General features: G+C 45.4%; 1 protein-coding gene across 2 annotated transcripts; it reads left to right on the plus strand.

Moving 5' to 3' along the window:
* Positions 1–3,810: 3,810 nt before the first annotated feature.
* Positions 3,811–13,297, plus strand: SkpA (S-phase kinase associated protein 1 SKP1-related A). Of its 2 annotated transcripts, XM_077661664.1 has the most exons (7): positions 3,811–3,964; positions 4,768–4,864; positions 7,371–7,585; positions 9,345–9,485; positions 9,982–10,005; positions 10,764–11,430; positions 12,047–13,297. In XM_077661664.1, the coding sequence occupies exons 2-6, from the start codon at positions 4,768–4,770 to the stop codon at positions 10,818–10,820; spliced, it is 534 nt and encodes a 177-aa protein (XP_077517790.1). In that variant the 5' UTR covers positions 3,811–3,964; the 3' UTR covers positions 10,821–11,430; positions 12,047–13,297. The 2 variants fall into 2 exon arrangements, with proteins under 2 accessions (XP_077517790.1, XP_077517791.1); XM_077661665.1 differs by lacking the exons at positions 9,982–10,005; positions 10,764–11,430 and having other exon boundaries at positions 3,812–3,964; positions 12,751–13,297.
* The last annotated feature ends 295 nt before the right edge of the window (positions 13,298–13,592 follow it).

Raw genomic sequence — 13,592 nt, forward strand, 5'->3', positions numbered from 1 at the left:
AAAAAGTACATATTTAGCAGCTTTTGATATTAGCTGTCAAGCAGTTCTTATTTGACCATTTCTGAAAGTTTTTGAAAAACTCATTTCCATACGTTGATCACTAATTCATTTCTTTACCTGCTAAAAGCATTGTCATTTCACTAGCAGTAGAGGTAACTTATTGGCCTTTACACAATTGCAATATGCTTTGTAAAACTAAATCACAATCAAGTAAGATGAAACACTTTAGAGAAATGCAGATTAATTGCAAGGTTATCCCTCAAAATGTGTTTTATTCTTGCTTCATGGGTAGCCCTTGAATCCAACTGTTCCAGATAAAACCCCATATGCAAATGAATAGCAAGTCTATTCAGGAAGTACAACTTTTGTCCCAGTGTTCTCCAATAATGCATCCCATGTAGAAAAAAAAAAGTGTCAGAACCACCTGCCATGGCTGGTAGGCAACAAATTGTAGGAGTGGGAGAGACTGGAATGTGGTTGCCACAAAAAAAACCCAGAGGGTGGCTATCCTGGACAGAGGAGGTTCTGACACGGACAAAGGAATGTGATGTGCAACCGGAGGTGGTTGCCATGGGAACAATCCAATTAGATGGGTGGCTACCGTGGAAGGTGAGGAGGAAAGTGAACTGAAAAGAGGTGCGGAGATAGCACACACACGCGCAACGGATGCCACTCTTCTGTTGACATAGCTGTGTGGGAGCCACCTGCAGAACCAAGTGCTGATGGATACTGGAGATCAAACATGGACAAGTGTGCAAAGGAGTCAGTTGTATAGGAGTACAAAGAAGACAAAGTGTGCAATAAAGGTGGATGCAAAGGAATGTGCATGAAGTGTGGTGTCATACAAAATGGAATGAAAGTCTAAGGCTATGCATTTCCAAGTGAAAGTTCAGCTCACTGTATATTGTGCTCCTGCCCGCAGTACAGTCCACAGAGGGCATGCCTTAGCCACGAACTTGACCAACTGGACGACCAACCGCTATCCGAAAAAAGAATTCTACAACATCGAAAGGACCTACCGCCGCAGAAGAAGGCCGTGAAAGCGCTTTTGCGCTTCTTACAATCCACCGGCCTGTGTGAAAGACTTTAACTGGAACGCCTTGTGTGTGTGTGTGTCTCCATGTGTGCACGTTCCTTTTTTTTTTGCGTTTTCCTCTCTGTCATCTTTCTAACCCCTATCCCCCATCCCCAGTGTAGGGTAGCAAACCGGAGACTCACATCTGGTTAACCTCCCTGCGTTTCCTTTTCATTCTCTCTCTCTCTTCTTTTAATACCACGGATGAATTGATTCTGCGTGTTCTGCCACACTTGTGGTAGACAGCAAGCAGCACATATTACACAGGAAGCACAAGCAGGAGCGAGTTCGTTCTGGTAGAGAAGGTATTTAAAGGTTCTTTCGGTAGCAGTAAAAATAAATAGGCCATTTCTGTTCGGAATTGAGGACAATAGAGCGGCACTGAAGGGGTTAACAAGGCCCTTCATTTTTGCATAAAACCCATTCCATTAAAGTTTGTGCACCTTAAAAAATTTTAAGACAATCTGAGCTAAATTTGATTTTTACATGAAAGCTGCATTTCTGAAACTTATTTAGCCACTACAAATTGATTAACTGGGCTTATGTGAAGACAGTAGAAACCCTAAAACAATGCTTAAGGCACCTCCGCTGTTAGTTGCTGGTAACTGAACCTTTGTTATACCCTTGACACATAGCACTCCCCAAAAGCCTTTCCAGCAGAGGCACTTCTTTTCACCGAAGGAGCAAAATGAGCAGCAACACAGCTACAGGGTGCAGCCAAAAGGTGAAACAGTCATTGAGCTTTGGCACCCATTGCTGGCTGTAAGGGGGCTGAAGTGAGTGTCTTAAAACTGAAGTGGAGTATTTTATTAATTTGTTAGGCTTAGAAAATTTGTTTCACCTTGCTACCTCCATAAAGATACTACTAACAGCTTCTCTCATCACCAGCAGCAGGTTTTGTTTAATGCCTTGCCACCATGAGCACAAGGTGTTGCTGCGTCATTTTTAGCCTTAAGATTTCAGCACAAAATATAAAAACCCATCCAAAAAGCAAAACCAGACAAACAGCCTTTACATAAACTGCAGCCTTGTGTAGTTCTCAGCTGTGTGCACAGTACAGATAGGTTAATTAGTTACATGATTATGTATGATTGAAATCAGTGTTGTATTTGCAGCAGGTGGCATTAACCTTGCAGTACTGGCAATTCCTGCGTACGAACTCCACAAGTAGCAAGGAATGGATAGCACAGGCAAGCAAAAGCACATCACTTTTTCATGACAACCTTATGCTTTAGCGTGCAAGACATAACCGACATACACAGGCGACGAGGGTCAGACTAAATGCAGGCCTGCACCCCATCGTACTCAACTAATGCTGCTGAGTGTTACCCATCAGTCCAGTAGTGGTTTCTTTTTACAAAAAAAAAACTTGGACAACGCATAATCTAACCTTAAAATAGAATGCAATAGGGTCAGAGATCCCTCCCACACAAGTATTCCTTCTCTTTCATAGATCGCAGGAAATCTTCATACCAAATGGTGAAGCGGTTAAATAATGTGCCACTGCCCTTGCACGTGGCTGTTTCCAGCACAGCCACTGGTGGGGCTTGTGAGACCAAGGTTGCTTTTCCTGAGCTACCATAAGGCTCATTTTTGCTTATATAGTTCTTCAGGAGGCTATCTGTCTCTTGACCAATGAGCTCAAGCGCAGTGCCCCGGTGGGTAGGTAGAGATTACACTGAATTTACTTCAATTAATTTCACTGCCGCCTGCCATGGTAGGCAGGTTGTCACCTACCTACTGTGGCAGGTAGGCTACCTGCTTTCTCATGACATGCAACGGCCGGTCACTGGCTCGAGAACGAGACCTCTAATGCTATCCCATTAAAATAAAAAAGGAAGGAAAAGATGCTGCAGGCCGCAGCTGGTGGAAATAAAGGGACATGAAAAGGATAGCAAGGAGAAGTACAGAAGGGAGCGACAGCGAGAAAGGACAGGGGAGAGCGCAGTGGTGGTGCGCCAGGAGTGGTTGGTTAGGTGAACAGAAGAAAGTGGTTCACAACCACTTGGTTTAGGTGGCGGCAACTGTTACTGTACGGCAAATGTGACTAGGCAGACCTGGCAAGGTAGCAACAGCAACGCGTAGCCGTATTTACCGGACGGCTGTCCGACTACGCTAAACTTGTCTTATTAATAGCTTCAAAGAAAGCCTTGAACGCCAACATGTGAGGGCAGCCTTTGGAAAACAATGCTAAAACCAGACAAGGGCGCGCAGTAAATAGAAGCGCAAAGCTATGAAAGGCACTACAAATAATTGACTGAGAGGAGCAACGAACATGCCCAAGCGTGATCAGGAAGATTTAAACGAGGTCAAAATTACCCTGTGAGGCGGAATTGCAAGGAGCAGGCACAGTTCGAGTAGTGCGCGTATCGCGCGTTTTTTTTTTTATGATGATGATGATGATGATGAATGTGTGTGAAGTGGTCAGCCAGGTACGACACCCGAAGCGACACCGCGTTAGGATTTGTTTCATACACTTGTCAAAATAAAAAACTTACCATGAAATTTCACCTATGCAGGAAATCTGAACATGGTCACATTCTGTAGAAAGCTCTACATTATTTGCACCTTGCTCTTTCCTTGAAAATCAAATAATTCTGCCTACATATATGTTTCATATTTGTATTTTACCGTAGAATAATTAAAGGTATTTTGTCAAGGTACGCAGCTGAAAGTATCCAGGATAAAAAAGAGAAAACATCAGCTGTTATTTTAGATGATTTTCGTCGTCAACAGTCCATGCATCAAACTGACCGCAAGGAGTGCTGTGGGCCTAGCTTGCTCATGCTTGCTATATAAACTCGTTCGGTGGGTTGCGGTTAGCGTTCAGTGTCGTGTTGTCTTCGTCGAAATTGCTTTGGTGCGTGATTTCCGGAGCTTTCAGTAAATGTAAGTGGTTGATTTTCTCACGACCGAAAAATTTGTAAAGCATTCTGCGTATACCATTTTTCGAACGGTGCAGCTTCATTTGTTCTTTGGTTAGGCTTAAATGTTCGAGTTGCGTCTTGCATTCTTTTCGGACGCGCGTGCTAGATGAGGTCATTCATTGCCTCGAATTTAGGTTGAAGATTGTCTAGGAAATGAGAGCAAAGTATTCCGTAAACATTGCTTGTGGAAAGATTTGCCAGTAATCCGATGCAAGTGTTGCGCATGTCACTGCGTTCGAGCGTGTGCTCAGCATTGTAGGCGCAACGTCCGCCTCTTTCGCTTTGTTAATCTGTTCACTTAGTTCTTGTCATGGCCTTGTTGGTTTTTAGTGAGGAATAGGCTGTTTTTGTTTATTTTTAAAGGCTCACCGCTACACTTTCTTTATTGCCTTTGCTCCGCTGCATTTTACGTTTCAGGTTTGTGTGTACGGGCAGTACGGTAAAAGCCCCGTCTCGGCCGACACTTTTTTGGCTGGCCATTTTGGTTACTAACTGCAGCAACGCCTTCAGGGTGTCTTCAGTCTTATCTTCGGCTTGCTGTCATGGCGACCTTGATAAAACTGGCAGTATCTGATTCTTCAAACGTTCTGTCTCAATGCTTCGAGTCAGCTGTACTTGTCAAACCAAGCAGGACTTTTTTTTTTCTGGGCACGCTACTGTCTTCTCTACTATGACGCTGTATTGCTAGAGATAGGATCTAGGTAAGCTGTACTGTTCGCAAACCGTCATGCACTGATAACCTCGTTTCGCTCTTAACGCTTCTAGATGCCGAATATCAAGCTTCAGAGTTCTGACGGGGAAGTCTTCGAGGTGGACGTCGAGATTGCCAAGGCCTCTGTCACCATCAAGACCATGCTGGAAGGTAGGCAGTTTTAAGCCTGTCTGCTTGTATCTTTTTGTGCCTCCGAAGAGTTGTCATGCGAACAGCATCCGTCCCCGCATTCGGCAGCCACGTGCGGTCATGCGCACGTGTACCGACCGGCGTGCTCGGACTTTGTTCCATTTGACGCGCTTCTTACAAACATGCTTTCCTCGGCCGATTTGGGTAGTCCGCTGCCGAGGCCGTGCGACCGCACTTTTGAGGCGCGCGGGGCCGGTGAACTGCTGCATCCTCGTGTCATCACGAGTTGAGCGAAATGGAACGTCACTTGGCTTGTCTGTGCCCTGCCTTCCTCCCACCCCTTCGCGAACAGTGGAGTGTTAAGGGGCATTACTTTGGAAATGACCAGACCTGCATTGCAAAGATAAACATTTTTGGCAACTGATATAAATTATGGGTAGTTCCTTGCGTTAGACTTGCCTCATCTAATACCCTGCACAGAAACACTGTAAAGCTTCCTGGGCAGTATTTTTTGCTTCGATTGAAAGCCATTTTTCAACCAAAATGGTACATTCATCCTTCAAGAAAGTTAGCTTCACTTTAATATTTTTTTCAAGGCTCTGCCCTAAGCTTTAAATTGCAAAAAAATCTGTCGCTGTAAGAATGGCGGACAATCTTTACTGCATTCCAATATGCTTGCAATATTTACTCGAAGGATGGCACTCTCTCCTGGGACATCATTACATAGTGCAGCACACTTGCAAAAGGCTTAGTAATACCAGATTGCACAAAGTGCTGTTAAGTACTATTCTGTTCTGGTCTCATCTTTTGCTCAGATTGTTGTGCAATTGTTATGCAGTAAGTGTAACTACTGCCCTTCACATGTACTCCTGCAGGTATTCATTCCTCCTGTATGCTGTCAGACTTGGTTTTGCAGCTGCATTCATTTGGTTGGTTGGGTTTTATGCTCAAGTATGCATGCCATTTCAAATTTTGGCCTAATTTTCACTTTTAAGCCACATGTCCATTCCTAAATTCAGCCCTGTATGCCCATATTTACTGCATTATTTGTATTGCCTGTTTACTGCCTCGACATTCCCTTTTGAGCACAGCATATTCGCATCCTTCCGACGTCTTGTACTGTTGCACCGAGCGTGTGGCACTTGCAAACAAATGTGGCCATAGGTCATCCATTGCATGAGAGCACATCCCTTCTTGTTGGGTAGATAGTGGTCTGGAATTGGGATCCCAGTAATCTAAACTGTACTATCTTATCTAGGACAAAAGTGGTATACTCCATGCATTGTAATGCCATCTACGGGCGGCATCTCGGCCAATGGGTGCCCTTTATTATCAGCAGGCATGGTGCTTGACTCCTTTCAATGTTTCATGCACGATCTTGCTGAAATGCCAAGTGGTGCCGTGCGCGCCAACTCCCAAGCCATATATCGAGTGTGCGTGGAAAACGGTCGACTCAACATTACAAGACCACCAGATTGCTACTGCTGTGGCCCGCTCACTATTTTGCAGAGCTGAAGCACGAAATGCTGCAACTAGTCGAGAGACATGCCTGCAGTTAAAGGGATCCCACTGGCTGTCTCCATCCCAGATACTGCCTGTAAATGGCATTGCGATGCAGCTTTGCGTTGCTCTGGCTCTCGCTGCGTGGAGTATACCACTCTAATCCCCGATACTACATTCATCGGACCCTTCCCTCAGCCTTGCAGTGAACACTTGCCATCGAAGTGCGAGCATAAGCAGAACTCAGATTAGCTGTTTGGAAGCACCAGTGTCGGCTTTTCCTTGTTATGGCATTGATCCCAAAAGCATGCAAAAGTACCCGAACTATTCTGTTGCTCGGCACATATTCATGGGGCCGGTCCTGACTACAGTGTTGGAGGAAAGGTATTCTCTTATGGCAGTAATCCTTGTACTATTGTGGCCTGTCATGGCATGGCCTCAGACTGTCATCAGTTTGCACCACAGCCTTTTAAAACCAAAGCATTTATAATGGCTCATACTCACGGCCATGGTTCTGTCCAGCATCGTTATGTCCAGCAGCTAACCTTTTCGTTCCCTTACGGTGCGGTTCGGGTGTCCACTGCGGTTCAGGTGCCCAGAGATACGAGGCAGGCATAGTTTCCTTTCCTGGAATTGTCCAACGGGCAAGGCGTCCCGCCAAACGGCGATGTCGTTCCGTGGGCTCCTTGGCAAGGCTGCAACGTGCTGTCGAGTCCCGATTCAGACGCCGCCGATCTGGAAGGGTGCATCCTAAACTCTTTGTAGTCGGTCTTTATTTAAAACCTTGACCACACGTCTGCATCACAAGCAGCAACACCGCACTAAAGGCTTTCGCCTCGCCACACTTTAGGTCATCAAAGTGCCCCCCTGAATTTATCTGCTCAACTCAAGAAATTTAGCCAGTGCGTTCTGCAGCAAGCCTTGGTGTCAGCTGTGTACTTGCTTGTAGTTGGTGCATCCAGTTGGTTGACTGTAGGAGGCCAACAGGTGAAGTCTTGGTGCCTCATCTTGCATATGGTATTTGCAGACCTGGGTATGGATGATGACGAAGACGAGGTGGTCCCGCTGCCCAATGTGAACTCTGCCATTCTGAAAAAGGTGATTCACTGGGCCACATACCACAAGGACGACCCACCCCCGCCGGAAGACGACGAGAACAAGGAGAAGCGCACAGATGACATCTCCTCCTGGGATGCTGACTTTCTCAAGGTGGACCAGGGAACCCTCTTTGAGCTCATTCTGGTGAGCACCACCCTTCGTTGGCAGACTGATTGAGAGGGACGGTCTCCTTGACCTTTCATTGCAGGAAAGCCCAGGAAACTTCGCAAGGGCACGCAACTTGGAGCAAAGATAGCCTCGGCCACTGGGCTGAGCTAATCTTTGTCTGTTTGCATATGCTGAACTAAATGTCTGCTTGTGACAAGTGGTGTAAAGTCCAGTAAAATGTTAGAATTTTGCATATGGCAGCTCGCATATTGTTCTATGTAGAACTTTAACTCTTTTCTAGATTGGCGTGGGATGTCTCTACATCCCGTAGGGCTGCAAGGCACTTGTGAAATGAAGTGCGGATGTTATCAGTGCCCTTGGGGGCATGCTGAAGATGACTTCGTGCCACCAGAGTGCAATCGCAGTTGCTATGGAATCACACTCTATGCATTTCAGTCTCTCCTCTGAGCAACAAAAAAATCGCATGGCAAGAGGCCGAACCAAGGTTTTGGTTGCCCTACGAAACAGCAATGTCACATTTAGTGCAAAAGCGCTCGTAGGACTGTCGGAGCAGAGCAAAAACCTTGCTTGTGCATCACTCATTGCCATAGCAACTAATGCGAAGTTGCAAGAGTTTGGCCTGGGGGACCCCTGAAATGTGACCTTGCACAGGTTTGTGTCAACATCTGTTCAACCATGATTGACTGTTCCTGACACTATCACAACCTCCAAATTTGACCGGGTCATTTCCAAGAAAGTATTTCATGGCTTTGAGATTTGCACTACCGCGTTGCTATGGTGTCACTTGTGGCGGCATAAATTATGGCGCCACAACTTCCACCTGTCTCAGATTGGCAAAAAACTGCAGTTAAACGGGAGAAATCTCCACCTTTTATTGTGCACAAGCAAATCCTGAATAAGCTGCTGTCCAGCAAGCTTCATGCAGTACGACAGGTTCAGATTCGCATTGACACTTTCCAGTGTCTCGCTTCCAGCCAAGATGCAGCTCTTCTGTACTCGGTGTGGGGAGACAAAGAACACGGTAATCCTCGATGTGCTGGCCCTCAAGACGAGAGCTCATTTGAAGCCAACATGCCTACTGCGAGGACATCCATTCTGTTTGTGCGTGCAAACCGAATGGCACTCCCAAACAAGCATTATTAAAATGGGCTACTTGCCATGCAGCCTTCCTAGAGGTTGTGCCATGAATGGTCATCCAGCTGCTGCTTCAGCAGGCATACAGGTGTAGTAACTGCAAACTGCCCAGAAATTTTTGGGACACCTCAGGGAGGCCAGAGGCAACAGATGTCATTTATGGTGGCACCTGGATGACCAGGGGCACACAAGCCACTTTGCATCGGCATTCTTGTGGCATGGCAGCCATTGTCAAAGGCGCTGTGCAAGTTATTCATTCCGAAATACCAAACTTCGTGAGACTTCTTCTTTGCAACCTACATAGCCCTTACTTAGGACAAGGTGCATGGCTTCATACCAAGGGGTGGGACCGTTCCCACAGCCTTGCAGGAGTAGTCTATGAGACTTGCTCATGCAGTCCCACAGGGCAAAACTTTCACTGACCAAATGCAGACAGCTTGTGTCGGTGTGTGCTCACTTCATGCTTTTCAGTGTTGCACTTTCATTATTTTAACATTCGCTTGCGTTTGTCCCTGTGTGCTTTGCTTACATGCATGCACTCTTGCTTAAAATTGTCACGTGCCTGTAGCATAGTTTTACAGATTGTACGTACATTTCCATTCCCCATTTTCATGCAATAGTTTTGTTCCTTTGCTCGCAGGCTGCCAACTACCTGGACATCAAGGGCCTGCTGGACGTCACATGCAAGACTGTTGCCAACATGATCAAGGGCAAGACTCCCGAGGAGATCCGCAAACAGTTCAACATCAAAAACGACTTTACTCCCAGTGAGGAGGAACAGGTGAGCAGTGCTTATGGGGCACCCTTATGCCATGGTGCTTCATTCCGTTTGGATGATATGCCTTCTTGGCTGCACAAGGAAACTCACTAGTTGAGTGTGCCATGTCATTTCGAGAAATCCTTGTTTCTAAGTTCACTTGTGTCGTCCCTTTTAGCCACATGCCTAGCACGTCGGTATTTTGTACGTCGGTATCTCTTGGGAGTGTTTGAAGCCTGGACGAACACATCTGCTTCCAAATTTTTATTCCGCGAAGTTCATCGGTGCTTGCTAGGCACACCTTGGATATTAAAATTTCGAGTGCCCCAAAATTGTAACAGATAATGCAAGACAATGGCTTTCAATTTCGTCTTAGATCATGTCCCCATGCACGGTAAAATCTTTGTGATACATTGCATAGTGCATTCCTGGAACATCGCATGCTAGTTGTGCACCCATTTCTTAGTACTTTTGTGGTGTAAAGTAAAAAAATGCGGGGGTTTTCTGCGCGTTTTTCCAGCTAAAATCTTCAGTTATTTCAGATGTACGTAAGTATTTGACCATTGTTTCTGGTATAATGCAGCTTTTCGTTGCACAAAGTGTTTTGAGACACCTCCTTCAGTCTAGTCTTTCAATACTAGCACTTCGTATCCAAACGGGGGAAGCTGGTCTTGCAAAAAACTTTTATTAATGAAGTCTCAAATATGAAATCAACAGCGAACATGCATTTTGTGTGCTGACTAAACATGTCACTTAATTTTCAATAACAATTCTGCTGCATAGGACTTCCTAGAATGCATGCCATTAGCTTGTCTTGGCATCCAACTATGCAATATGGGTAATGTTATTATCCTGCTAATGTGGAAGTTGATTTGCGGGGTTTTGAAGTTGCCACTTTACGAATGAAAAGACAACTTTGTGTTTCTGGTTCTGATAACTTCAAAATCCTACAACTCTACTTCTGCCATGGGCAGGATGATAATTTTATATTTATCACATAGCTTGATGTCCCGAGAAACCAATTGTATGCATTCTCACTAGTTCCCTGCAGCAGAATTTCGTAAAAGCTTTTCACAAAGTTGCATATTGCAAAGTGCACAGGGACTCCTACATAGACTGGACGTATTTGGAATCTGCACGTAAAAATACATGTTTCCTGAACATTTTGTAATTAACCATTCCCATTAACTAATTTTTTGAGACCCCCCTCTCCTTTCAATTCAAAGCTGGTGATGCTTGGACAGAACTCATTTTCACTGTTCACGTATTTAACACCTTTCTTTTTTTTTGCTCTTCATGCAGCTTGGCTCAGCTGTTCAAAATGTCAAAGTAGGTTCTGCATGTGCCACATCTTGTTAGGGAGCTGATCATACCCTAGTAAAATTCTGGCGCTGCCTTTCTTGACATTCCTGCTGCATGCAGCAGCCAGTTGCTCAGTCCTTCACTGTTTGAACCAGTACTTTTCCAGTACGCTGCGTGCTCTGGGGGCATAAATGCAAACCTGCATTCTTTGTCTTGCCAGCTCCCTGGCTGAAGCTAATAGGATGGTGCAGCAAGATGCCTCGTGTTGAGGCAAGAGCTATGCACTTGGCAAGAATATCTAAAGTCTTAGTCTCTGTACACTCATTGCGTTTTCCACCAAACACTGCCTTGCTAATAATCCTACTCCTTTCTGTACTAACCCGGTATTGATGTGCATGTTGGCAATTGGGTCTGATGAATAAAAGTTCAGATATCACACCAGTTTTTCATTCGTAGCATACCAATTTCTCCAATTCCATTATTATTTGGGACGAAGTCAGCGGGATGGCGAAGAAATTCTTTATGAACGGTAATTCGATATAAGTGACCACCAGAGAAAAGCTAAAGCAGTCGAGCTTTAATCGCGCCGTAACTGCAAAGATGTCTTAATACAATGTATTCAGTGAATCAAAACTCGGGTGCAAGAAAGGCAGTGAGCTTCGGCAATGCGATTGCGGCAGATTAACGGTTCAGGTCCATTGCACCATGAAATCTTGCAGCTTCCGGTCTCTCGGCTGTAAACAGCTGGTGGCATTCGGCACTCGCTTGGTACCCATTACTAGGCAGGTCATAGGTTTGGTACTTTTGTTGTGGCCTGTTCTGTGCCTACATGATACTAATTAGTCGACGGTATTTGGGTATTTGACACTGCATGCTTGAAAGGATCCCCGCCACAGTAGCACCAACACCTGTGCTCGCCACTTCGTTTTAAGGGGGTCAAGCTCTCTGTGCGCTTAGAGTATGCATGCGTTTGGGTCGGAACCAGGAGAAATATTGCATCAGCGGTATTTCGAGTAAAGTAATTTTGTTATAACAAGGGATTAGCATACCGTTAGCTTTGCATAGGCTTGGCCATTTGTTCCTCATTGTTGTGGCTCTAGTAAATGGCATGCTCCTCATTGTCATGAAGACTGCCTTCAGAGAAGAGCATGCAGCCACGGCGTGTGATCGCGTTGCAAATGTGGCAACTTCCGCTGCAGCTTGGACTCCGTTGTCTATGGTGCAGAGCAGATAGTGAGGACACGGAGATGCAACCAGGGGTGCTTGCTTAAGCTCTTCCCTAGGGTTCCTTCTCTTTGGCTTTGCACCGGTAATTTGCCTAGGGAAACACTCGCGGCACAGGCATGTCTTGCTGCACGTTAGTTTTTTTGGGGGGCGGCCAGCGTGGGGTGTGGGTCCGGGTGCTGACGTATTTCTGTACAAAAAGTGTGCAAATTATGCGTTTATATACTGTACATTCTGGCTGTGCCTGCACTTCCACCTTATGGTACTATATCTGAACAACATAAATATTTCACTTCCTGTAATCATTGCTGTATTTATGCTTTGCTGTTTACTTTGCATTGAGTTGTGTGTTTTGATGCTCCATTGTGAGTCGCTGTAGTATTCTGCTCCACAGCAGAACATTCTAGGTTTGCCCCCTAACTTATTCCAACTATATTTCGGCGTGTAATGTGAGGGCATGAAACAAATGCCACTGTTAACGAAATTTCCCTGCACATTCATGGTGGCTGGTCGAGGACTTAACCCTGCACCTTTTAATCCCACAGGGCAGATGATAGCTTTTGGATATCTGGGCATGTTGAGATAAACAAATTTTTTTTTATTTGTTAAAAAGTTTCTATATATATCGTTTCTTTTACCGCTGAATGAAGTTCTGCACCCCCTTCACTGTTTGTGCTCCTCTGAAATGTTACTAATTCCGTGCTGAATGCCTCCAGCGCATGCTTCGTGCTCTTTATAACATCAGCTTGTTTATCTGTTTCAGGTCCGTAAAGAGAATGAGTGGTGCGAGGAGAAATGAGGTGTTCCTGTGATAGCGGTACTTCAGCACTTTGGTTCAGTGATCTGACACCGCACCTTTTTTTCCTTTGTTCTTTTTTTCTCAAGTTCATTTGAAGTTCACAGTGCAAAAAAACATGCTTTGCACCCTACCTCGAATTTTAGACGGACAACTGCTATACTTCGTCCAGAAGACCCGCAAAGCAAATTTTTTTTTTCTCTCTGGAAGCACACAGATGAACTCGCAGCATTTTTCCAAGAGTTTCATTCAGGGTCAGTTTTACTCATTAAAGTAAAGACCGTCGGCCCAGCGTTCCCAAGACAGCGGTTTTTCTTGGTTCCTGTTTCATCTAACGGTTCGGCAGCTGATGCCCCTTGGAAGTAACCACGGGTTGCTCCCTAGCTGCTGATTGAAAAGCTTAGTAATGCTTGCAGCCTGCTTTATTTTCAAACATGGACAGCTCTGTGATTTCACACCTGTATGCTTGTATGAACGTCCTGTGAATGCCTTCGAAATAAAAGTCTTCGCTGCATCTGTTTTGTTGTGACTTTGGTTACAATGCTTTTAGCTCCCGTTGTCGGCATGCCGTGGCTGCCCTTGGTATTACAGTGGGTAGAACAGGTAGCCAGGCCTATGGCTAAACTTCATTTGTCCCCTGGTCCGTGAGGACACCTAGCACTCGGGACCTGTGGTACCATCAGTCGGCATGGTTATTAACTAGCTGTGATCAGTCAGCTCCCTATGTGTGCTGACAAGGCACTCACTGAAACAAGGTTGTTTGGCTCTGTAAGCTTTCAGGCCTGCGTCGAACAGTGGGTCCATATGGT

Source organism: Amblyomma americanum, chromosome 4 (assembly GCF_052857255.1).
Source record: "Amblyomma americanum isolate KBUSLIRL-KWMA chromosome 4, ASM5285725v1, whole genome shotgun sequence".
Classification (NCBI taxonomy): Eukaryota; Metazoa; Arthropoda; class Arachnida; order Ixodida; family Ixodidae; genus Amblyomma; species Amblyomma americanum.